Consider the following 25,113-nt stretch of genomic DNA (forward strand, 5'->3'; position numbering starts at 1 on the left):
TCTCTTTTTCAAAGGTTAGGAAGTAGGGAGAATAGAATGGTTATAAATTACATCATAAACCTAACAATATACTTACTCTTGGTTAAATTGAATCTCACTTAACATGGAAAACAGGTTAGCTTAGTTCCCTCGGTTGTTTCGAGAAAAAAGAAAAGGAAATAATATATCTAGGCAAAAAAGTATTTATTTTTTGGATTTTGCTACGTGTATACTAAAATCAGCCACTAAACTCAGCCAACAATATAAAATATATGTTAGAATATAAATACACATTAAAAATAAATTAAATTACACATATATTTATACACAAATACATCTGATTTTGGTGTATAAATAGCATTTCTCTTATTTTTTATCTCTCTAAGAATGATTTCATGGTTTCCCATTTTCTGAGTGGACAATAAATTAAAAATAATGACTTTTGACTTCGTATAAAATTAATAATTACAAATTATTAGATAAAAATTTAATTGATTACTATAAATCATCTAATAATTGGTGAGACAAGTTTTTGTTAAATTAACATAAATAAAAAGAGAGGGATCAATGGAGCTGCAATAAACACGAAAAGTAATTAGGGAAAACCCAACCTTCCACTTCATCAGAGACACAATACCTTGTTTTTTAATCACCCAAATCAGCTTCTTAATTAATATATGACACAAAAAAAGAAAAAACTGATTGGACCGAGAAGCATCAAAATTGTTCTTCTTCTTCTTCACTTGTTCCCAGGTGTTGTACGTTTCCATCAACACAAAAACAAATTAAAGAGATCGATGACATAGAAGGATTAGCGGAATATAATTAATACCAAACTATGATCTGAAATAACAGCCACTGTACATGAAAATCAGAAAATGCTAAAATCTAAATATGAATTATTATTACTCCAACAAAAAGAAGAAAACAGAGCATGCTCTGTTTTGTTGTCGTGCGTGCATGCAGATGCAGAGTGCTCTGTTTGTTTAGTAGAGTGAGAAGGTGGAAGAATCACCGACTTGAGAAGTGGAGGTTGACCTGGAAATGGAATACTTCTTGGCGGAGGATGCCGGAGAAGTAGACAAGTCGCCGGACCTTCTCCTGAGCATCTGCCGCATGCCGTCGGCGACTCTAACGGCAGGGTTGGACTTGAACTTGCGGCAGAATGACATGTGAGCTTTGACAGCTTCATCGATGCCTCTGCTGACTTCGTCTCTGACTGCTTCTGAGCACAAGCCGCAGAGCCATTTGCCGTCGAACTTGGACTTGACTTGGGTGATGTAGTCTTGCGTGCAATCCTCTTTCAACCCACAACACTCGCATTTCACTGATTCTATCTCCATCTGAGTAGGGTGAAGGGTTTTGTTTGTTATGTTTGGTTTGTTTACTTCATGATTTTTGTGTTGCTTCAACAAGTAGGAAGTGTCTGTTGTTCGTTCAATGAGGCCTTTTTATTATGGTGCTGCGCTTTAGAGTTTAGAGAGAGAGAGAGAGAATGGCATAATTTGCTCCATGTTCTAAGGGACATCAGCAGTGGAAAATGTGACAACGGTGGTCGGAGGGGACCACCACCTTTCTACTCCTCAATTCTTTAATCCTCTTATTCATACCCCATTCAATTATGCTACTTCTACATAAAATATTAAGAGAGGAATGCTAGGGCAGTAATTTTTGTGATTTGTAGCCATTAAATAGTCATTAATGATGGTTTTAATGGTATGAGATTAGTGTGAAATTTCATCAAATGACTCACTTTTCTTTGCTGATTATATGCTGGCCAAAATTTAACAAAGTTGTTGGTCCCTAGACTTTTCTATATTAAAAAAAAGAAAAGTCTAGGGGCAAGCAACTTTTGTGTTTTTTGGCCAGCACTTAATCATCAAAACAAAAGTGAGTGATTTTTCACCATTAGATGTAATAACAAGAAGCACATTTAATATTAAATATCTAAGTTTTGAAAAAGTCAAAAACTTAAATGTATTTTTAAATTTTTAAAAATTTAAATGTTTACAAATTAAAAGGTTAAAGATATATTTGTCTTTTTGTCTAAAATAATAAACTAATCATTTGTATAAAATATATAGAATAATATTCATTTTTCTTAATAACTGATTTTAATTTTAGTGTAAAGATAATATTTTTTTATATATTATCGTACTTCTTGTTTATTAAACCAGAAAACCGGGGAATCTTTCTTGATACCTCTATAATAATGTATGTATAACGGGGTGGGGCCACAAAGGAAGTGTGCCTTAGATTCTTCTTTTAACATTTTTACTTAATTTTCTATATTTCTTCTCACTTTGGGTAGTTTAATTAATGAGGTTAAGTTAAACTCATGACTTGCAGTTCTACTTTATCAACATATCAAAAAATCACTAGCATGATTATGCATATATAACTAAATATATATAGGTGGTGTAAGTCTTCTAATTACTTCGTTTTAAAGTGCTTCTTTTGGTTAATATATAAGATTTGAAATGTCTTGAATCTATCCATTTAAGGCTATTTTGACTTGGCTAGCAGGGTCTATTTATATGTTCCTCGAAAGGGAAAGAAAAACCGAGTGAAACTCAAAGCACATGGCAAGGTATGCATATAGCCATGAATGCTGAGTGATATAGTAATGATTTTTGCCATAATGATCCTTTTGATCCCTTTGGACCTTTGCTTGCTAAGGTAACAAAGTCACAATCAATACCAAGCAAAAAATAGTAATTCAAACCTTTATTGACCGTATCAACTCCAGTTAATATATCAAATAATAGCATGCAAATTTTTACATTTCAATACAATACCTTATATTCAATTCATGCTTAATAAAATGTGGCTTTGTTGTTGAAGATTTTAATACATGATTTTAATTTGTATTTTTCCTTTTGAAATATCTCACCTAAAGTATTTCAATAAATTATATAAGGCTAAAAAGTATTGATAATATATGAGTGCATACAAAAGCTAATTTTATACAGAACTATTAACCATGATTTGATCACTTTAACATTATTTGACAGTTGAATATGACACAAACAATAAATTAAAGAATAAAGTATCGTTTTTGTCCCCAACGTTTGGGGTAAATCCTATTTGTGTCTCTAACGTTTAAATCGTTCTATTTGTATCCCTAACGTTTGTAAAAGTGATTCAATGTTATCCTGCTGTTAATTACACATCATGAGCGCTTTAGTTTGAGTTTTAAAAATCTCTTCTTGCAGTTAGAATACAAATGTCTAGGATAGAATCGATGATCTACTCCGAAAATAGCTCATCAAATGTTGAAACTAATTCCTACAACATTTACATAATTTACTTTTATAGGGACATAATTGAATATAAACACAAATAGTGGGTATAATATTAAAATCGAATACATCCAAGTGAAACCTAATTGAGAATGAATATATCAAAGTGAGAATAATTGAAAAAATAATCTAATTTGTTAGCATAATTGATAGTAGAATAACATTGAATCACTTTTATAAACGTTAAAGATACAAATAGAACGATTTAAACGTTAAGGACATAAATAAAACTTACCCCAAATATTGGGGACAAAAACGATAATTTACTCTAAATTAAATGAATTGACTAAACACTGCTAGATTTTTGTATGGTGTTCAAAGTTGCAATAATAATACATCTACTCTCTAGCTTAGCTTGATACGTATGTTTCTACCAATAAAACCATTTCTCTTTTCTTTTAATTAAGTGAATAAGTCACGGGTTTCATTTCTAGTCACCAGAAAAACCTACATGCAATGTTGCATTTCTCCCCAACAAGGAAAACACACAACATTGCCCTTTTGTCTTAGCAAATTAGTCCCATTTATTCATCTTTGGATAAGTGGATATATATCAACCTTTAAAATTGATCTACATGGACACATGGAACACAATTTAATCACATGATTCTAATTTATTATGAGCTTATTAATCCACCATATTTGATCATTTTTAATTTTATATGACGCCACACTGACCATATCATAGCATCATTGAAAATAAAATTATTATTATGATTACACATTTGCAGTTCTAACAAAACTAAAATTAATGTAAACATTGTTATGTGTGTGTGGTGTGGGGGAAAGCATGGCTTAGCTTCCTTACTTTGATGTTGCTTTCACCTGCAATGTGGTATCCAATAATGTTGACTTAATTTCACAAGCAAATAGATTTGGACTTGTCAGAATTTAGTAGTGCTTGAGACGCGTGGAGAATCACCCTTTTCATGATCTCACAACCTTCATTTGTTTTTATTGCAAAATAAAATCAAGTCAAAGTCAGTTTTTGGTGTACCTTGGAAGAGGATGTACCTAATTGGACCACAGAACGTGCATGTTCTATTCAATGTTTGAAGCCCCTCCCCTGTGACCTAGATATCTGTTTCTGTAGTTTTTCGCTATAAGTTTCGATTTAGGTGGAAATTCAATTGCAATCGACTTTACATGAAATTGATATTTGAGGGCCGTTAGATAATTTGACTGATTTGACTAAATTTTCATCTAACAGCCTTCAGATATCAACTTCACGTGAAATCGACTTCACCTGAGTTTTCACCTTCGGTTTAACATTTATTATTTTCATTTCTTTCTCAAAACACCAATATTTTTTTCTATCAGTATTCATTAATTATGGTTATCAAAACAAAAACATAAAATATTGGTTTGAATTCTAATCTCTGGGAGTCAAATCTACTTCTTTTACGAGTATTAGTTTTACGTGCATTAATTTTTTCTTTGTTAGTAAAAAAAATCGCCAAATATGCAGAACCATAAACAATGCAAATGATAGTAAAATAATTTGATCATAAAATGAAATTAATGTACATTTCACAGAATTTCAAAATGTTTAACATACAAAGAATCTTCACAGAATTTTAAAAAATGTATAACCGCTAATTCATCAAAATAGTTTTATTTCGATCACGCTACACTTACGTTAATGTTTGCATATTTAGCATTCATTAATTGTCGCAACAATTAATGAATGCTAAATAAGGCAAGGTATAGTTGTTTTTGGCTGATTTTCTTTGGTTACCAAATATTTTCGATTTACATTAATTGATCTTAAGCACTAAATCTTTTTAGAAAATTCTAGTACCTTTGGGTTTTAATATTACCACATTGACATTGAAATGATGAATATAAAGAATGAGAGTGATCTGATCATGAAGGGCCAGATCATTATTAAGCCACAAAAATTAAAGTAGTTAGGTTCATTACATGAGAAGCATCATAAATCATAATTGAGATTTGAGAGGGCTAACTTCTCAAAGAAATAATTCCACATATTAGGTAATAATTTTAGGACCACATTTGTTGTCCAAAGCCTAAGATATGGAATCACATTTTTTTTTATTAGATGGGTCTCAGCTTGGTAGGATTATATATTAATTTTAGTTGACACAATTGAGAGCACCTAATAGCAAGTAAAAATTCGTTGTAAAAGGACACAACAAAATTATTAAATAAATGTCCATGTGAGTCTTTAGCCATGATTATCCCATTACTATATATGAATTACATAATATCATCATGATGTGCAGTAATAACAAAATGGTAATGTTAAAGAAAAAAAAAAGTTAAATTTGCTTTATTTTTAATTTATTAATTTTAAAAATAATTAATAAATATTAAATAAGATAAATTTTGATTATTTTTTACTATTTTTTTTGTTATTAAATATTTTCGATAACCAAATATATTGTTCCAATCCTTAACTACTATTCTACTAGATATATATGTATTTGTGACAAAAAGGTTTAACAGAAGCTTGGGTATAATATTATGCATATAATATTACTTGTACGTATTATATATATTATCAAGCTAATAATTCAGAATCCATAGTTTCAAGAAATTAAAATATATATTAGATGGAACATGAGTTTCCCTCAACAAAGTTAAGCATTTTGGAACAGTTAGTATTTCATAATGAAGACAAATCATAGATAGGAGCCACTCAAATAAAGATTTCTAAAACGTCTTTTTTTAAAAATATTTTTTAATAATTAAAATTTAACATATATAATTAATTAAATCATGTTATTTTTGTCAAAATTAGGTTAGACAAATTGATTTAACTGAAAAAATGGCGAATCAAATTTTGAACTGGTATAAATTAATATTATTATTTTTTAAAAAATAATAATATTAATTTATACCAGTTCAAAATTTGATTCACCATTTTTCGGTCAAATCAATTTGTCTAGTCTAATTTTGACAAAAATAACACGATTTAATCGATTATATGTGTTAAATTTTAAGTATTAAAAAACATATTTATAAAAAAACGTTTTTAGACATGTTACAATCAAGAAACTGTAATCTAGAGATGAAACCAAAGTAAGGATGGGAGCATGCAAATTAAATAATTAATCAAGTTAATTAAGCTTGTTTGCATATATGATCGAATGTTTGGTTACTTTGTTGAGAAGCGAGGGAGGAGCATCCAAATTATGAATTGGTCCACATAAAGAAGAAGCCAAGACGATTTCATTGATTCCAAAACAAGGGGTAGTTTGTCTGGTAGGTGTAGCACAACTACAAGGACTACATAATGGTGTGTCTAAGTAATGTTTTCGAGTCACAAGCTACTTACACCATTAACACTGCCATCACAAAATCTATGATAGAATTTATGCAACTAGATAAGGTTAAAGGTTGTAGGGAATTTAATTGTTAATGTCTCCATTTTACTCTATATGGCAAACTACATTATTCATTATTACTCCAAGCCTATAATATTTAAAGTAATTATTACTTATACAATCACGCACTTCATCTTTTGTCAATTCATTTGAATTGAACATTTTGCGGCTATGGTCGGTTTCTTTTACATTTATCTAAATTGTATTATTATATATTCCTTTCCGAAAACCCAACAAGTTTTATATTCTATGCTTTTTGTTTGTGTGCTTTGTTACTTGTTTGTTGTCCCATATGATCCAATAATATTATTGTGGATATGTTCAAATCCCTCATGCAAAAGGGAAAAGTGAGTCTAACCCTTAAACACTTTTAAGGGTTATGTGAATATGGAAGTAATGTGTTTACAAAAATATTATAAGGCAGATAATAGACTATCCCATTGTTGTTGTTGAGTTTAGAATTCCGAATGATAAATGATTTGTTCTCCGATCTAGGGCTGGCAATGAGTAGGGTAGAGTAGGGTTTGGACTCTACCCTAACCCTACCCGCGAGTTGAAAATTTTATTAAAATTTTATCCTACCTTACCTGCGAGTTGAGAATCTCTCAACCCTAACCCTACCCTACCCACAGAAATATCAAATTTTTTCAAAGTAAATATAAAATTCAACAATTTCAAATTTTATACATATTAATAACATAAAAAATAAAAAACTAATGCTCTAAATTAATAAATTAACTAACTAGTTTAGTAGTTGTTCATTTATTGTAAGTCGTTACATAAGTGAGGTTATGAGTTCAATTCTTACTTTCTTCACTATATACTTATTTTTTAATAAAATATGTGTTGGTACACCCTAAATCCGTATCCTACCCTACCCGTAGGCATACACAGACCGTACCATACCTTACCCGCAGCAGGTCGGGTGGCCTACCCTATCCGAACGGGTTGGACTGAGTTGGATACCCGCGGGTAGGGTATAAATTGCCAGCCCTACTCCGATGCATATCGATAGTGCATACAAAATCTAGCTAAGAAAATGTGATTGGCTGCTTAATATAAATTATTCATCACATGGCATTACCCTAACTCATTTTGTATTGAATTGAATCTGTGTTATTAGTATTCATTTTTATTTGGACACCAAATTAAATCATTTTTTATATTTCAAGAAAAAAACAAAAATACATGTACCATATTTTTTGAAAAAAAATAATTTATATGGATTATTAAGTTATTTTTATTTCTCATTTTATGTGGACTATTTCCCTAGATATGTGCTGTAGTCCTATATATATGTGTGTGTGTTTTGTTGAGAGTTGATGAGTCAATGATTTCTCACATGGGACTTGTTTGGAAGTATGTTGAAGCATTTGTTGGAAGTTCAAAAATTTAATGGCCTTCACATGGCAACCCACATGGCACTTACCTTCCTAATGTGGACACATTCTTCTTTTGTTTTCCCTACTCAACCACTAATCATCGCTTAATCAATCATTTAGCACTTGCTAACCAATACTTTCTATTTCATTCTTATGAACTAATCATTGTTATCTTAACACGCTCTATATTTGAAAGCCATTCATTGAAATTGATTAATTAAGTTTTTCATATAGCTAGATGGAGATGATAATTATTCATTGCAAAACTCCAAATCAATGACCATTATACTTTAATTAATATCTGTGGCTCTGCCTAATCCTATCATCATTAGCAATCTTATTATTGTCTCTCAAAAATTATAAAGGCAGCAACCAATCAACCACCTCCACAGCAAAGGTGCATGTATGTAGAAAAATTATTTATATGTTCTATCAGTTTTCCTTTTTTATTTTTCATTTTTTGTATGATTTTAATGTTACGTGTTTAAATGTAAAATTGATTACGAATGCAATTATAGATTAAATTTCTTATATTACACTCTCTAGATAATAAGACTATTTTTTGAGCTCTGCACTAATACTAAATATTTGTGCATTGAATTATTTTATTTTATTCAGTAAGTATTATTTTTTATCTTTGATCATTTATTTAAAAGTCCACCGAATTAATTGAATAGTTGGAGATCGGTTAAAATTTTTCGAATTGTAAAAGAATTTTTTGTTTTTTAAGCAAATAAATAAAGACCAAAAATAATATTTATTATATTTAATTTTAGAATAAAATATTAAATTAGTCCCTTACGTTTAGGCGTAATTCTGTTTTGGTCTTTAAAATATAAAATATTCTATTTGAATCTAAAAAAATTTTATTTAACTTTAATGTAGTTCCACCGTGAGGTCATCAAAATTAAATAAATAATAGAATATCCTACATGAATACATTTATTTATCATTCTTCTTACAATTTAAATGAAATATTTTTTAAAGAACTAAAGAGAATGACAAATAAATGTACCGTTGCATTCACGATTGATTTTATATCTCTGAAGCTTGTACTTATTTTTCAAATTATCGATCTTGTTCTTATACTGCTTTATGTATGACATTCTGTTAATTATTCAACTTTGACCTCACGATGAAACTATATTAAAATTAAATAAAACCTTTTTTTATTCAAATAAAATATTTTAAATTTTAAAAGCTAAAACAAAATTACGTTAAAATATAAAAGGTCAATTTAATACTTTACTCTTAATTTTATTTTTCAAAAAATCTTGTGTGGCAAGCCAAGACTCCTGACATTAAATTAAAGAAAAAGTCTTCGAAAACGGTTATCATCTTTCACTGACCAATGAGATTTATTGAACCAATAGCTTCATCGAATTGAGAACAAAATCCAAATGACCTTTTAGACATTATTGGCTCTGTAACTGTGTATCACTGATTTACTTTATTATGTGGGGGCAGTGGGGGCATCTTACATATAATGTGAATAATAGTCCGTAGAAAACAACAATAAAGAAATGACAAAAAATCTAGGTGGTGATGAAACTATTAATTAAGTCAGAACATTTATTTTCCTTTTCTTAAGGTTCATCAGTAGTGGGGCACATACCTACAAGTATTTTATTAGGGCATTCGTGATCATTTTGTTATTATTATCAATCTGTCGCTAATTATTATCTGAAATATTATTTATGGGTATTAGTAACCATATTCAATCATATGTGAGGAATCTCAACTGGCAATACCTAAAAAGTAAAATAAACTAACGAAGCTGCATGAAACAACCTAAGTAACGACATAATTAATAGTAGTTAATTGATTTATATAGAGAAGAACTGAAATGCTTGCTTAATTGTTCATGCATACATAGTATATATATGTAGTTCAAATTGAATCCATCGTTATCTGTATACAAACTCAAAAGATCTAAGAAGATATTATCTTGTGTATTGGTGGCATTATTAGTTCTTATGATTTGACGCATTATCAGAATCCTTTGGCCCATGATACAGTTGCATAATAATAATAAGGTGGAAACTCAGGTGCACTCGACTTCACGTGAAGTTGATACTTAAGAACCGTTAAATGATTTGGTTGATTTGACTAAATTTTCATCTAACAACTCTCAGATATCAACTTCATGTGAAGTCAACTTCACCTGAGTTTTTACCTAATAATAATAATAATAATAATAATAATAATAATAATAATAATAATAATAATAATAATCTGAAAATAAATGCCACATTATAACAACTTGACTAAACCTAGAAGATGGGATTTCTACAGCTGGCATTTCCCCATCAATAAGGATATTAAACATGTTATATATCTCATTGAGGTCTTTTGAATTTGAATAAAAAAAAAAATAAAAAGAGGCAATGCCTTTTTCTTTATGATATATAAGAATTTATGTTATATATGATACTTTCTCTGTCCATAACATTTTCCTTTTTCTTTCATCTATATATATTCTATGAGGAATGCTAGGGGCCATCAATTTTAGTGTTTTGTAACCATCAATTGGTCATCAATAGTATTTTTAATGGTGTGAGATTACATCTAATGTTGGGAGATCACTCACTTTTGTTTTGATGGTTAAGTGCTGGCCAGAAAATACAAAAGTTGCTGGTCCCTAGACTTTTCCTTATTCTATTTGTATTTATCAGATTGAAATGGTGGAGTGTATGAAATTACATTGTCATTAAAACACTATTAGATGGATGAATAAAAATCTATAAAAATAGGATCATGCATGCAGAGACAGAGACTCAATGCTAGTTGTGAAATTAGAAGAACACCATGCATGCATGGTAAATATATATGTTGCAAGAAGATAGTGCATTATTTTGTTTAGGCTAATGATGGTGATAATGGTAACACATATGTGAATAATGTTGAAGCAAGAATGGCATGGCTTGGAAGTAGGACCCAAGATGTGAAGAGAGAGTGGAGAATGACAAAGCAGAATGAGACCCACCATGTGCAAGTGCAACACTGACTGTAACATCCACCACCCGCCACATGAGAACCAATGAAAGCCGTCATATCCAAAACTACGTGCGCTCTTCCTTCTCCACATTTTAGATATACAATTTCATCTACTTTTGTTTTATTTTTTGTCATCTTATTGTTTCATCACAAAGTTGGGTGCATATTCCTCGCCATCTTTTTATCTTTCACCAAACATATTATAACATAAACACGACAAAAGGATACCGTCTAAGAGTTCGTGTAAATCGTGCATTGTATTGTATTATTGTTCAATCGGAATAACATATATAACGGTTGTTAAAGTTTGTTTGGATAGGGGATTAGGAAACAGTTCGTATTCCATAAATATTTTCCATTTGGTTCCTTGGCTCTAGATTTTATCTCATTTTATAGGTGAAAACTCAGGTAGCCGTTAGTCTCTCAGATATCAACTTCAAGTGAAGTCGACTGCAACTGATTTCCACCTATTTTATATATGTTCTGTGTTAATATAGGAAAGAGAACATGGACGAGAAAATGTTGCAAGAAAGCCATATATATTAACAACCAACCAGTTGGACACAATTTTAAAAAGTTTTAACCAATTCTTGGCGACACAAAAATTTTAATTTTACAGTAGGAATGAAACAAAAACAGAAAAGATAAATACTCACGTTTAATGCTATAATTTTATTCATGTGAAGTTATTATTTAAAAACTATAAAATAATTTGATATGTTTAACTAAATTATTATTAAATAACTCTGAATTATCAACTTAACTTTACATGAAGATGAAGATAACTGGGCACTTAATTAAGGAACTCTGAACTCTCGGACCAATTCAATTTCAATACATCGTTTTTAGAGAATCCTTTTATGTAGAGAGTATTTGTTTCACCCTTTTTTTTTGGGTTTTTTTCTGGACATTGAGAACGTTAAATAAGCATCAGCACACGGCCAGGGATATTACTACTCACTATATACAGCACATGTTGTGAATCAAATTTCACTTTATAGGGGAAAAATAAAAATCCTACAGAAACACTACAAGCTACAAGGAATTAAAAGGCTAGGTACCCCATAATACTTCTGAAGCAAATTTCGCTTTGTCGTGAGAACTGAGAAGCACTGCTGTGCCACTCCACAGCACCGGAAGTGAAGACTTGTTGGTTGGTTAAGAAATGTGATATGAATTGTGATTAAGGAACTTGAAATGCTATTTTTTTCCCCTCTCAAAATCAGTCATGTTTAGTTCTGAGTGAACTAACAAAACGAGAATATGGGTGGCAACTTTATCCTCATGCTATATGCAAAACTCCGGGTGTGTATGCGTGTATGAACAAAGCCAGTGGCAAACAACCACCGCGAGAATCAATTAGACTTCATCTCGACATCGGCATTATTGTCCTTCAGATTTTCATCAGGATTATCCCCGGGGAGGAGGCCAAGAAGAGGCAAGGGTAATAATGAGCTGAGGTTGCAAATGATTATCAGAGATGCCAAGTTATCAAATTTGTCTTTGGTAATTCCAAATACTTGAGTCAGGCCTGCCCCTATCAATCCCCCAAGAACGCTCCCGCCGTTAGATACTGACATCAGAGTTGCAAAAAGGGTCGCCTCCATTCCCTCAGGACATAACCTTGCTGCTAGAACAAGAACGGGCATGAAGGAAGCCTGAAATACACAAGTAGTAAGATCAAATAGCCTTAATATATAAAATTACATTAAACCACATTAGACTTCAGCTGCAGTCGTAGAACAGATTTCCAGATCAAATAATGAAAGACAATCGAAATTCGAAACTTATGAAACTTCATTATTTGAATAAACACACAGGAACTAATTAATGAATGAAGATAATGATAACCTGACTTAAAACAGTGAGAATTAATGAATCCCCAATTGCAAACCACTCATCACTTATTCCAAACTTCCGGTTTAATCCAGTGACCAGGAGAACCTGACAAGAGAGGTTAAAGACAACGTATAGATATTTAGAACAGTATTCTAAAAATTCAGATTAACAACATATAAAGATTTCTTGAAATATAAAAGTAACCTGGGTCATCCCAAGAGCTGAACCAAAAATGGTAGTTGCAAGGAATATTTTACGCAAAGGCACACTCTTCAGAAATCCGTTATAAAGTCCAACACCAAGCAAAGATGCGATGGAGGTAACAAGCTTTACCCGTCCTAAAAACTCGGGGGTAAAACCAAGAGAATTCGTGCTGAAAAGGGTAACAAAAAATATTCAAGATGAAAGAAAGTGGCATGTGCAGATAATGTTCAAAAGGATAATGATCATATTTACATACGTAAAGAAGAACATTGCAGAGTCAGACTGTGGAGTTGCTTGCCACAAGAAAATAAACAATGTGGGAAGAAGGACACCAGGCTGTCGTACAGTACCCCACAGCTGAATAATGTTCTGCTTTGAACTTTCCAAAAACTCAGAACTGGCAAAAGGAAGACTATTCCCTCTTACTGTACTGAGCATAGGTTGTTCTTTTACAAGAACCGCAACTGCAGATGTTATCAGTGGAAGCAATGCTGTCACACCAAAAACAAACCTGGAACATTATATACTTATTAGAAAAACATAAAATAAAAATTGTATACTGCTATCAATAAACAGAAGCGCCTTCAATCACTTCTTTCAGTACCTTACTCCATAAGTATCCACCAATGACCCACTGAAATAGGAGCTTACAATTCCACCAAAAGCTGAAGAACCCCAACACAAAGACTGAAGAGATCCCGAGGTGCTTTGTGACTCACCACGTGCCCTCTCCACAACCATTGAATCTACAACCTAAAGCATAAATTTAGTTTCTGACATAGTTCTCCGGAAAATTTCAATTCATAGAAGACGCTAAAACACTAAAGCCAAAATACCAGAGACAAACTAAAATGCTTCTAACATTGGGACAGAAGAGACTGAAATGGTGGGTTTATGAGATGTGACGTTGTATTTGTTCCTGAAGCACATTAACAGAGCTAACAGTATGACTACAGTTGTTAGTTAGTTTCCGTTCTTGAAGCACAGTGACAAAGTTCGCATTATATTTTTAATAAATCTGGTTCAAAAACAATCTTTTTAAGGGCTAAGTTGGCTTGTTAAGGTCATATAAAGTTCTAAATTATCCCACTAAACAATTTTTCGTGTTGTTACTCCTGTCCCCAAAGTCCTTTACCATGATATACCTATTGATACAGGAACATACAAAGTGTAGATAACTACAGCAGAATAAGGAGTACTCTTCCTAAGTAATAAATAATCCACAAAAGGTACCTTTAAATCACTAAGCAGGAATTACTCACCACGTCTGAGAAGGCAACAGAAAGAGATCCAATAAGTGTGCAAAAAGCAGCGCCATATTTGCTGTCAACAATGGTAGCCATCAAGCTCCATGAGAGTGCACCGAGCAACCCAGACAGAACTAGGTATGACCTCCTTCGATAACCAAAAAGTGGGACAGAATCACTGCGAGCAAAATTAACAGATTTAGTTCCATGGAGATATACAAAAAGGAAAACACAATGAATTGCCCACTTAAGTAGGAGGGAAATAAGGATGCAGTTAGAACTTACCTAATAAAACCGTATAGAGGTTTGACGAGCCATGGTAATGCAGAGAAACCAGAAATCACAGCTGTCTAGTGAATATATAGAAATTGTTAGATCCTTCAAATACTAATGTAAAACTGATTCAATCCCACCACCCTCCAACAAAGATTAGAATTTAAGCAAATACATGTGTTGTTTCTACATTTGATCCAAGCAAGGGCTCAAACTTAATTGATTACACCCCTTCAACTAAGAAGACATACCTCAGCAGGATCCAGATGTAAATCATCCTTTAGAAAAAAGTTGACAGCCAGCCTTGCAAGGCCTAAAACACCTTGAACAAAGTATACCATAGCGACGGCGATGTTATCCGGGGATAAGTCTACACCAAACAATGTGATGTTTCTCATACGGTATTTATTCTTTCTAGGAACACTTGTTTTACTATTGGAGCAAGCTTCCAGATCTGTCTCGGTTGTTAATGTATCCCCTTTTCCTGCACCTGCATCAATCGTGCACAAACAAGCACAAGCAGAATACACTAATTAAAACAAGCAATCATAACAATGCAATCAACCGATCAGTGTCAGCTAATCCTTAAAATTCAGCATAATCTAAATACTAATATTGGTTGGCAGAAATGGTTGAACTAAGAACTGTATTCAACGACCACATAGAAACTTTATCTACAGTATCAATTTCCCTCTTTTCACTATGCTATCATCAATTAGCAATGAAATATACTAAAATCTAGCTCGAATTTCGTAAGGCGGAAACTTTTCGAACCAAGGAATAACTTTAACCTGAATTTCCACAATAAAAAGAGTATAATCAGAAATTTCGCGGTGGAAGAAGCTTACCAGTTCGGGAACCCAATAAAGACTCGGCATCGTCGCTGCCAAGGCGGAGAGAGGACCCTGACCTCGAAACGGTGACGGACATTTCAGTCTCCGGGGGTTTCCGACGCGTTCTCCGGCGGAATCGCGGTGGATGAGCGGGGCGTGTGGAAGAGGAGAAAGAAGTGAAGGAATAAAGGGGAAATTTGGAGGGCAAAAAGGGGATTAGAGATAACATATATACGGATGACATTATTATCAGTATTAAATTAAATTAAATTAAATTAAATTAAGGTTCAAATTTCAAAGATGTTCATGACGGTTTTTTTCTTTCTTTTTGTTTTTTTTTTCCCCTATTAGTATTCTTCGTTGGTTTCTTTTCCATTTGAGTTCAGTTCAGTTTCGATATGAACCCATGAATATGATAAGAAGATAAGGGTATGTTCTAGGGCCTTCTATTAGTTCAAAGTCTCTTGGGCTTGAGAAAGAAAAGAAATAACCGGTTGTGAGATGGGTTTGAAATCACTGTCACAAAGAGGTCCAAATCAGCATAAACAATTATTTAATGAAAGAGAAATATTAAGTCATTAATATTTCTTAATTTTATTTTATTTTTGGACCAACATTAGTAAACTCTTTAAGGATAATGCGGTTAATGAAAATAAGTAATAATAAAAATAAGACTTAGGATTATGCTTTATATTTATCTTGACCTCCCCGGTGGGAAAAGGAAATTAACAAAAGAAGGTAACTAATATTTTACTAGTTATTGTTTCGTTAGTTTTTTTCTTTAAACAACCAAAAACGGGTCCTGTTACGAATTTACGTTAGTTTTTGTCTGTTTAGAAAATGGCACAGAATCATTCCACTGAATAAACTCAGTAAGCTGCAGCTGAGGTACAGCACAGTTAGTATACCTATCCGTCTTATACGATGCTATATCCGGATTCAAATTCTAGTTGGGGCTAGTTGTTGATTTAAGAACCCATGATACTTGTGGTAGTGTGTATGAGTGTGTTGTGTGTGTAAAACATGGGTGTAATATCTAAGATTGGGGGCTGTCCAATCCACTTGACAAAAAAAGAAAAAACTAAGTAAGCTATTCTCTCGTAAAGCTTGATGCAAGTGTTCTATATTCTCAAGCGATGATATAATGTTAATGTTATATATGTATATGTTATATATTTATATAAAAATATATTTTAAGTAAATGTTGAATTAAAGACCTCTCACTAAATGTAAAAGATCTTTAGTCATTAAAAGAAAATCATTAATTGAAGAAGATGATTAATTAATAATTTAATATTTTTTTTACATAAAAATCAGTTATATTTTAAATTATCATCAACTTTTATAATAATATTGCATCTTTTTTGTAACTCACAGATAAGATCGAATACCCACAGATTAATAACGGATAGAATTAGGGTTGAAATATTCTCATCCTGCAAGACACAAGTAGAATTAGGATCGGCTCCAAATCCTATCCTACTCTACTTATTACCATGTAGTTAATATTTTTGAACAATGTGTAAACAATGTAAATTAATAGGGTTAAAAGAGTAAATTTAATTAGTAGCATTAAATTAAAGTGTAGTGTATTTTTATTTAATTGGTAGTTGTTCATATTGCTTAAGATAATCATTGTTTACCTAGTACTCCCCTTACATAAATATCTAACTATATGCTACTACATAAATGAGAAATGTTTATTGCTTAATAATATGACAACTATCTCTCATCCTATAATTTTTTTCTAGCGAAATAAACATCCACCATAAATCTAGCTAGGTACCAAACAATTTGAAAAGAAAAGAAACTACCGAAGATGATGTCATTGGTTGTATATGTGAGTGATCATATTGTTTGTTATTCACCTTATTATTACTGTAGTGTGTAGAATACTTTATAAAACAAAGACAGCAGAGACTAGAGTGTAAGGTGAAGCCATAGATAAGAGTATAACACAATAATCATCACTACCATATTTGAATTGAAGGACAAAAATTGTGGCAAGCCAAGCAATCCCCTAATTCATGATTTCAACAAAAATAACCTCTAACTTTTTAATTCAAACCCCCAACTCTATTTTCTACAGATACAATTTCTATATATAGTTTCAACCTAGAAATTAAAACTGAAAATGGAAGAGGAAGTTGATTATTATTGATGGTTGAGAGTTGAGGAACTAAGTCCCATAAACAGCCTCTTCAGCTTCCTCCATCAGCATCCCCTGGTAACGGCATTCATTGCTGCAAAATGCTCTCTCACCCCTGAACATGGATTGAATAACTAAATCACTTGGCACAGTAAACTAAAGCAGTAGTTGTAATCAGCATTAGACATATCACATACCTGTACATGTAGATGTCTTTACCATGCCCAAGATTCTTGTTGCAGAGAAAGCAGACAGTGAGAAAAGAGTGAGAAGGATCAAGCTTGGGTGAAACAGAAGGGGTACTCTGAATGATGCAGTTACCGAATATGTGAGTGGTCCTTGGGTTAGGACCATGGCAAATCACGCGTGTGTAGTCCTCAGAGAGTTCCATCAGTTCCAACTCGGTGGCAGATACACACCCTTTGAACACCCTCTCACCTTCTGGTGGTAAGGGAGGAATCTGAATCTTCAGCTGTGAACCAAACACCACCATTCTTGCTTCTGCTGTTTCATCAAGAAGGGCAACACCAACGCCTTTTGAATCCAACTTTTCAGAATAACAACAACGCTTCTTGTTGTTCTTGTTGTTGTTGTTGTTGTTGTTGGTTTCTGACCAAAAGGGGTTCTTCTTGAAGCCCGAGAATGGCTTGCTGTCAAGTATGGAGGTTGGGCTCATCATCATGCTCTCTGTTTCTTGGAACACTCCCTTTGATGTGAAAGAGCTGAAGAAGGAAGATGATGAGGATGATGATGTGAGCTTCTTTTGTTTCTCAGAATCTGCCATCACTGATCGCTAGCTAGTTACGTTGTTGCTATGGACGATTCAGCATAGCTTGCTTTTATATCACCAAGACACTGGCATGAATGAGTGAGCATGAATTCGATGACTAAATAAGCAAGACGAAAGCTTCACTGAAAAACTGGTACAGAAAGGTGAAGAAAACTTAGCTTAAACCTCTGTAACCTCCATCAGAGAATAGAATTAGAGTGAGTGGTGATGATGAAGACGTGCATGCATCACAGCATGAGAGAGCAGAGTTTGTGAGTTTGTTCCTTCTTTTGGGTACCCTTTATTTCTCGCTTTCAACACTTGCAAATTATTACCTTTGCTATTGCTAGTAACACCAAAAACCCACTGGTCCCTATAACACAAAGTTGGTGACTTTTTCTTTCTGGCTGTTTATTTGGGCACTAGTTCAATGTTCCATCATGAGCACCCCCTGAAAAATTGGCAGAGCAGAGAGAAAGCGGTTTGGTTCGTTGGTGGGTTCTTTGTAAAATCTCAGCTAGCAATGGCTATCTTTATCTCTCTCTCAATAATATGTATTCAGCATTGTACACACAACACACTTATTAGCTTGATCTCAAAAATAATTTATATTTAAATTCATGTTTCAAACAGTGATTTTGGTAGGGCCAAGCTAAGGTTGTTGTTGAGCTAGTGGGAGTTCACGGATCGGAGCCATCATTCCATAGAGCTATTGCATCCCATTCCCATCATGTATGCCTCATTGTCCTTCCTGCGTCACCTTAATAATAGAGAAATATTATTTTTACACTAAAATCAATCACCAAATAATTATTTATATTAGTAACTGATTTTAGTAACTAATCTTAGTGTATACTTATTATAGTCTTTAATAATATTATTGATAATTTCCTTTATTAAGTTTAGGAGTGAGCACGGGTCGGTTTAATTCGGATTTATAGTAAAATTAGAATCGAACCGATCAAAATGTAATTAGTTCGATTTGGTTCGGATTTATATTTTTTTGTACATATATCCGAACCAAAACAAACTGATTAAAAATAGATTGATTCGGTTCGAGTAATTGGGTACCCGATGACTTTGAATTCAACAAGTATAATAAACATGTAACATCAATAAAAATAATCCAAACATGTTAAATATCAAATACATTAAAAACTAAACTCATTAGATTCGCGGGTTGGTTCGGATTCCGCACTTCTAAAACCGATACTCAAATCAATCACTAACAAAAACCATCGATTTGGTTTGAATTGAACTCGATTACTCGTTGATTTCAGAACCAATTTAATTTCAGAACCAATTTAATTGGTTCTGTTTGGGTTTGGGCGGGTAATACCCGTGTTCACCCCTAATTAAGTTCCTTGAGACATATATGTGGGCAGGGGGACCCCGATGAGACCCAGTTTGGCATGTAGCCAGCAGAGGGTTAATCATGGTTCATCATAACACGAAGCCGGTAGAACCATTCCCAACCCATCACTCTGACCCCAGCTATAGCTTCCCCTTAATTCCTTTCTTTCATCAAGCTTCAAGAGGTCAATAGGTGGACCCCAGAATCCGTGTCACCACTCACCACTTCAAACTTGATTTGGCATCTTTTGTTGTTTGCTTCTTTTAATTAAATTCATCTCATCTTCCTGCTAAGCTTTAGTATAATATATCATAAATGATAATTCATTATCATCGATCGATAATCATAAACAAAGTAAAAGATGCAATGATATGATAGCTTTCCATTATTATATATCAAATCATATGGTTGGTCACTACTAGCTAGGTGGGGATTTCTCGAATGATTCTACTAAATAATGGAACCTTTACGATATTACCTGTTGCTCTTAGGCAACAAAGACTGATCATTTGCCTACGATTATTATAATTTTTTTTACTTTACTTTTATGATAATGTATGTTGTTAATTAGAGTACTAGCTATTATCTTTGGGATTCTTCCTGTAAGGCTGTTGATACGAAATTTGATATATATTAAACCATTCTTCTACCTTAGCCCATGACAACAACAAAGAAGTCTCACAGCCCACAAATTCAACCCAACAGAATACATAAATTTAATTATAATTTTAGTCTTTATTATCTTTATCTTATCTTTAGTTGTTCTTATCTTCTTATCTTATCTTTATTTGCTTTTATCTTTTATAGGACAATGCTCTATATATATTTAGTCACTTCAGTACAATTCAATCAATCAACAATCAATAAAAGTTCTTTTCTTTACTTTTCCTACTCTTTCACAATTTTATTATGGTATCAGAGCTCTTCTTGAGCTCTGTTGATATCCATGGATAAACCAACCGATTCAGATCCTAAAACTCCTTCAACTCCCCCGCTTACCATGAATAATCAACCTTCCAATTTAACTCAAGATACAACCAATCCCTATTATATTCATTCAAGCGAAAATCCTACCTCAGTCTTGGTTACCCCTGTTCTCACAGGAAACAATTACCATTCATGGAATAGATCCTTCACTATGGCTATTATTTCCAAAAATAAATATGGATTTCTTACTGGTTCTATCTCCTCTCCTCTACCTGGGGATCCTCTTTTCTCGGCTTGGGAACGTTGCAACAACTTGGTCTTATCTTGGTTATTCCATTCTTTGTCCCCTTCTATAACTCAAAGTGTCCTCTATTTTGCCACTGCCTCCTCTGTCTGGACCGATTTGAAAGAACGATTTGCTCAGAGTGATCTTCTCCGGTTGCAAGAGTTGCAAGAAGAAATCTATGCACTTAAGCAGGGCACTCTGTCTGTCACCGAGTTCTACACATCACTGAAGTCTCTTTGGGAGGAACTCGACAGTTCTCGCCCTCTCCCGGTCTGTTCATATCCAGCAACATCTCACAAATCACAAGATTTTATAATTCGCTTTCTTAAGGGATTGGATGAACGGTTTTCGGTGGTGCGATCTCAAATACTTCTCCTAGACCAATTACCTCCAGCAACCAGAGTTTTTGCATTGATCATCCAACATGAACGACAGCTACAAGTTACTGCTGGGATTCTAGACGATCCACGTTCCATCACTGCCGCCGTCGATTCGCGGCACCCCTCACAAGGTCGCGGTCGCGGTCGCTTTTCCTCCGGCAAGGGTCGCGGTGGTTTTCCCTCCAGCGCGGGACGTGGTGGTTCCTCTAAGTTCTGTACGCATTGCGGTCGTAGTGGCCACACGATTGAAGTCTGTTATTCGAAACACAGGTTCCCACCAGGGCATCCACGTCACTCTGGTAGTCCACATCACTCCGTTGCTGTCGCCGCCGCCACTCCTTCAATCGCCCCTCCAGTGTATGATGAGAGGGCAGCCCTAGGTCATGTTGAAGGGCATACCCATCAGCCGAATCCAAACCCAATTTTGGACCTCTCACTTGCCCAACAACAAGCTCTCATAGCACTTCTCAAAAAGACCGAGTCTCCCTCTTCAGAATATAGAGATAATAGTTCATCAAATCAAAATGGGTTTTTGCCTAATCCGAGTACTCATTATCTTTGTTCTTCAAACACCACCCCATCAACTTCACATTCCATTCATACTATCAAAACAAAATCAACCATTACACCATCCGAGTTATGGCATTTTCGTTTGGGTCATCTTTCTGAACAACGACTTAATTATTTACATAAGCAATTTCCTTTTATTTCTATGCATTATGATAAAACTTGTGATATTTGTCATTTTTCTAAACAGAAGAAACTTTCATTTTCTCAAAACTTTAATAAAGCTAATGCAATTTTTGATTTATTACATTTTGACATTTGGGGCCCGTTTCGGCAAAATTCTATTCATAATCATAAATATTTCTTAACTGCAATTCGTCTCTCACCTCTACCAATCAATCTCCCTCAAAGTGCAGGTATCCTTTATCTTCAGTCATGTTTTTTTCTTCTCTTTCATCTTCACATAAAAGGTTTCTATTATCTCTACATTCTGACGTTGAGCCAAAGTTCTTTAAAGATGCCAATCAACATCCCAATTGGCGTAGTGCTATGAAAGATGAGTTGGATGCTCTTGAGTTGAACAAAACTTGGCGTCTTGTTGATTGTCCTACAGGTGTTAAGCCGGTTGGCTGTAAATGGGTCTATCGCATCAAACGCAAGCCTGATGGTTCAGTCGATCGATATAAGGCTCGCCTTGTGGCCAAAGGATTCACCCAAACTGAAGGTGTTGATTTCTTGGAAACCTTCTCTCCTGTTGTCAAGCCTGCCACCATTAGATTAGTCAATAAGCTTGGAGTTCTCGATATCTTTCATCCTCCAGCTTGCGGGGGCATATTAAACCATTCTTCTACCTTAGCCCATAACAACAACAAAGAAGTCTCACAGCCCACAAATTCAGCCCAACAGAATACATAAATTTAATTATAATTTTAGTCTTTATTATCTTTATCTTATCTTTAGTTGTTCTTATCTTCTTATCTTATCTTTATTTGCTTTTATCTTTTATAGGACAATGCTCTATATATATTTAGTCACTTCAGTACAATTCAATCAATCAACAATCAATAAAAGTTCTTTTCTTTACTTTTCCTACTCTTTCACAATTTTATTAATATATTTCATTGGCAAATGTATATACTGAGTCAGTAATCAAATAATAATTCAATTCATTTAGAGTGAGGTCAATTCTACAAGAATTGATTGATTAAGCAACTTTAATCTATTAGTTATTTTAGTTGAATAAGTAAAATAATGAGAGTTGAGTGAATTACAATGACACAAATTTAAATGACTAAAAATATAAAAAGCAAAAAGTAAATGACTAAAAAATAAGATTAACTTGCTGGAAGATAAATGATAAGGAAATTAAATTACTGGAATGTAAAGGAATTATAAAGGAATAACAATCAGGGAGAAATTAAAGCAAGTGAATATGAGTGAAGGAATGCTAATAGGTAAAGGTTATTAGGGATCGGAGATACTAGAATTTCCTGAATTAATGAATCTCCTTTTTCTCTTGATCATGCAATGTTAGATCCATGGCAAGTTATAAGTGATTGAATCTCAAAGTCTTAGTAATTCAATCTCTCTTCATTTGATCAATTGCCAAGTCCTTGATTTAATTGCTTATGAAAAAAAAGATGAAAATTGATTGTTAACCCAAGCCACACAACTCATAGGATCCAAATATCAAAGGGATTATATATATGTCACGTATCCACTTTTTTGGTAGCATCCGATTTGTAACTACTCGTATTAGCTCACCCAGTAATAAGTGCTTAAAACAAAGCTCTGCCCTTTGGCACGATCATAGACGCAAGCAATCTAGCAAGTTCGAACGAAGACAAGTTCTTTCCGAGGTCCTATGCTATGTACCGTACCGATCTCAGTGACTCAATTTCCATTCCTAGGGCAGGTGCCCTGTTCTATCTCTTTTATAGGTCTTGCGGCAGGTAAACAACGACTTTAGATTCTGCTGTGGGGGTTGAGGGCCTTTCCCTTCTTGGGGCCTTTCGGTCTACTTCTCGTTTCTACGCGCACCAGTTTTCGTTCACTTTGTTTCTCTTCGATTCTGGTTCGGAAAACCCAATCTAGAAATGCTTATCTTATATGGCACCATAGGTCTTAGTTTCGTTTCCTATATGCGCGAAGGCTTGGTCCTTATACCGAAACAATTTCTTTACATATGATATGGCAGGGGTGAAGCTATCTAGGCGATCGCGAACTGCAAGAAAAGACCGTAAACAGGATTAGGAAAACTAGATTGAGGAAAAAAGAAATAATAAGATGCGGGAATGATAAGTTCCCTATTCATTAAAGTAAAGACTTGGACAACCGGCCTACATCAGATTCATTCTTTTTGGGAATTCACCACAGCTGGGGGCGCACTGCCTCGAATCCAGATCAAACTCGTTGTGAGAAGAAGGCTTTAAACTAAATTATTATAACTCTTAGGTCAAGGTTATCATAAAATTCTAATAGATCCAATTTCTTTTCCGATGGAATTGGATTTTTGAAGCACAAAAGCCTTCTCTTAGACAACAAAGATGAAAATCAAGAAGAAGAGAAATTGAACATTAATTTATTCTAATTTAATTCATTCCAATTGTTGTAGAGTTCCTCCCCCTAATGTGGGATTTAGTGATTCATAGCTCCTTTACGATAAACATAAAAATTGGAAATGTAAAGACTGAAAATTAAACTACAAACTAAGTACAAGTAAAAAGTAAAAAGTAATATGTAATCCCTGTTAGGGAGTCTTCCTTATAAAGCCCCCCTCTATTTATACTAATTCTAAGCTTCAAGTGTGCCTTCGAAGTGTGCTTTGAAATTGGGCGTTGTGGACTTGAGTTTGGAGGCACTTGGGGAGAGGTTGGCGCTGCCCAAATCTATTGGAGGCATTCTGGGAGGTTGGCGCTCAGTTGCTGAGCATGAAAACGAGCGCCAGGACTTTTTCTTTTTTGTTTGTACGTACGCATGCTCGCAGAAATCACCATTGTGCGTACGCACATCAGGGTGTGCGTACGCACAAACCTCAAATTCTTCTTGGTGAAGTATTGAAAGCGCTCAGTTTGCTGAGCGTGCAACGAGCACCCAAGTGAGCACCAAAATTACCTTTTTGTGCGTGCGCACAGGCTTGTGCGTACGTACTTTTTGTTGAAAATATATTTTTTGTGCGTATTCACACTTCTAAAAATCTTCAACTTTCAAAATCGAAGGCGCTGGGCAAGTGAGTGCCAGGCCTGCTCCCAGAAGTGTTCTTGGCGCTTGGTCGTTTGAGCGTGGAGACGAGCGTGGAAATGAGCGCTGAGGCATGCTCCAGGTGCTCTTTGGCG

General features: G+C 33.9%; 3 protein-coding genes across 4 annotated transcripts; all 3 read right to left on the bottom strand.

Annotated features, from left to right (window-relative positions):
• LOC107619521 lies at positions 598-1,588 on the bottom strand. The gene has a single exon (XM_016321816.2). It carries the CDS (start codon positions 1,320-1,322, stop codon positions 966-968), a length of 357 nt encoding a protein of 118 aa, XP_016177302.1. The 5' UTR covers positions 1,323-1,588; the 3' UTR covers positions 598-965.
• On the bottom strand, positions 11,808-15,795 carry LOC107618521 (folate-biopterin transporter 1, chloroplastic). The gene is made up of 9 exons (XM_016320615.2): positions 15,422-15,795; positions 14,825-15,063; positions 14,586-14,650; positions 14,316-14,478; positions 13,658-13,806; positions 13,310-13,564; positions 13,054-13,222; positions 12,862-12,954; positions 11,808-12,668 (listed from the first exon to the last, which is right to left on the bottom strand). Exons 1-9 carry the CDS (start codon positions 15,648-15,650, stop codon positions 12,366-12,368), a joined length of 1,665 nt encoding a protein of 554 aa, XP_016176101.1. The 5' UTR covers positions 15,651-15,795; the 3' UTR covers positions 11,808-12,365.
• Positions 17,352-18,880, bottom strand: LOC107618673 (protein MARD1). 2 transcript variants are annotated; one of them, XM_016320800.2, is made up of 2 exons: positions 17,753-18,880; positions 17,352-17,689 (listed from the first exon to the last, which is right to left on the bottom strand). In XM_016320800.2, the coding sequence occupies exons 1-2, from the start codon at positions 18,337-18,339 to the stop codon at positions 17,665-17,667; spliced, it is 612 nt and encodes a 203-aa protein (XP_016176286.1). In that variant the 5' UTR covers positions 18,340-18,880; the 3' UTR covers positions 17,352-17,664. The 2 variants fall into 2 exon arrangements, with proteins under 2 accessions (XP_016176286.1, XP_016176285.1); XM_016320799.2 differs by having other exon boundaries at positions 17,352-17,670; positions 17,753-18,866.

The sequence above is a fragment of the Arachis ipaensis genome, chromosome B09, assembly GCF_000816755.2.
Source record: "Arachis ipaensis cultivar K30076 chromosome B09, Araip1.1, whole genome shotgun sequence".
NCBI classification, from domain to species: domain Eukaryota; kingdom Viridiplantae; phylum Streptophyta; class Magnoliopsida; order Fabales; family Fabaceae; genus Arachis; species Arachis ipaensis.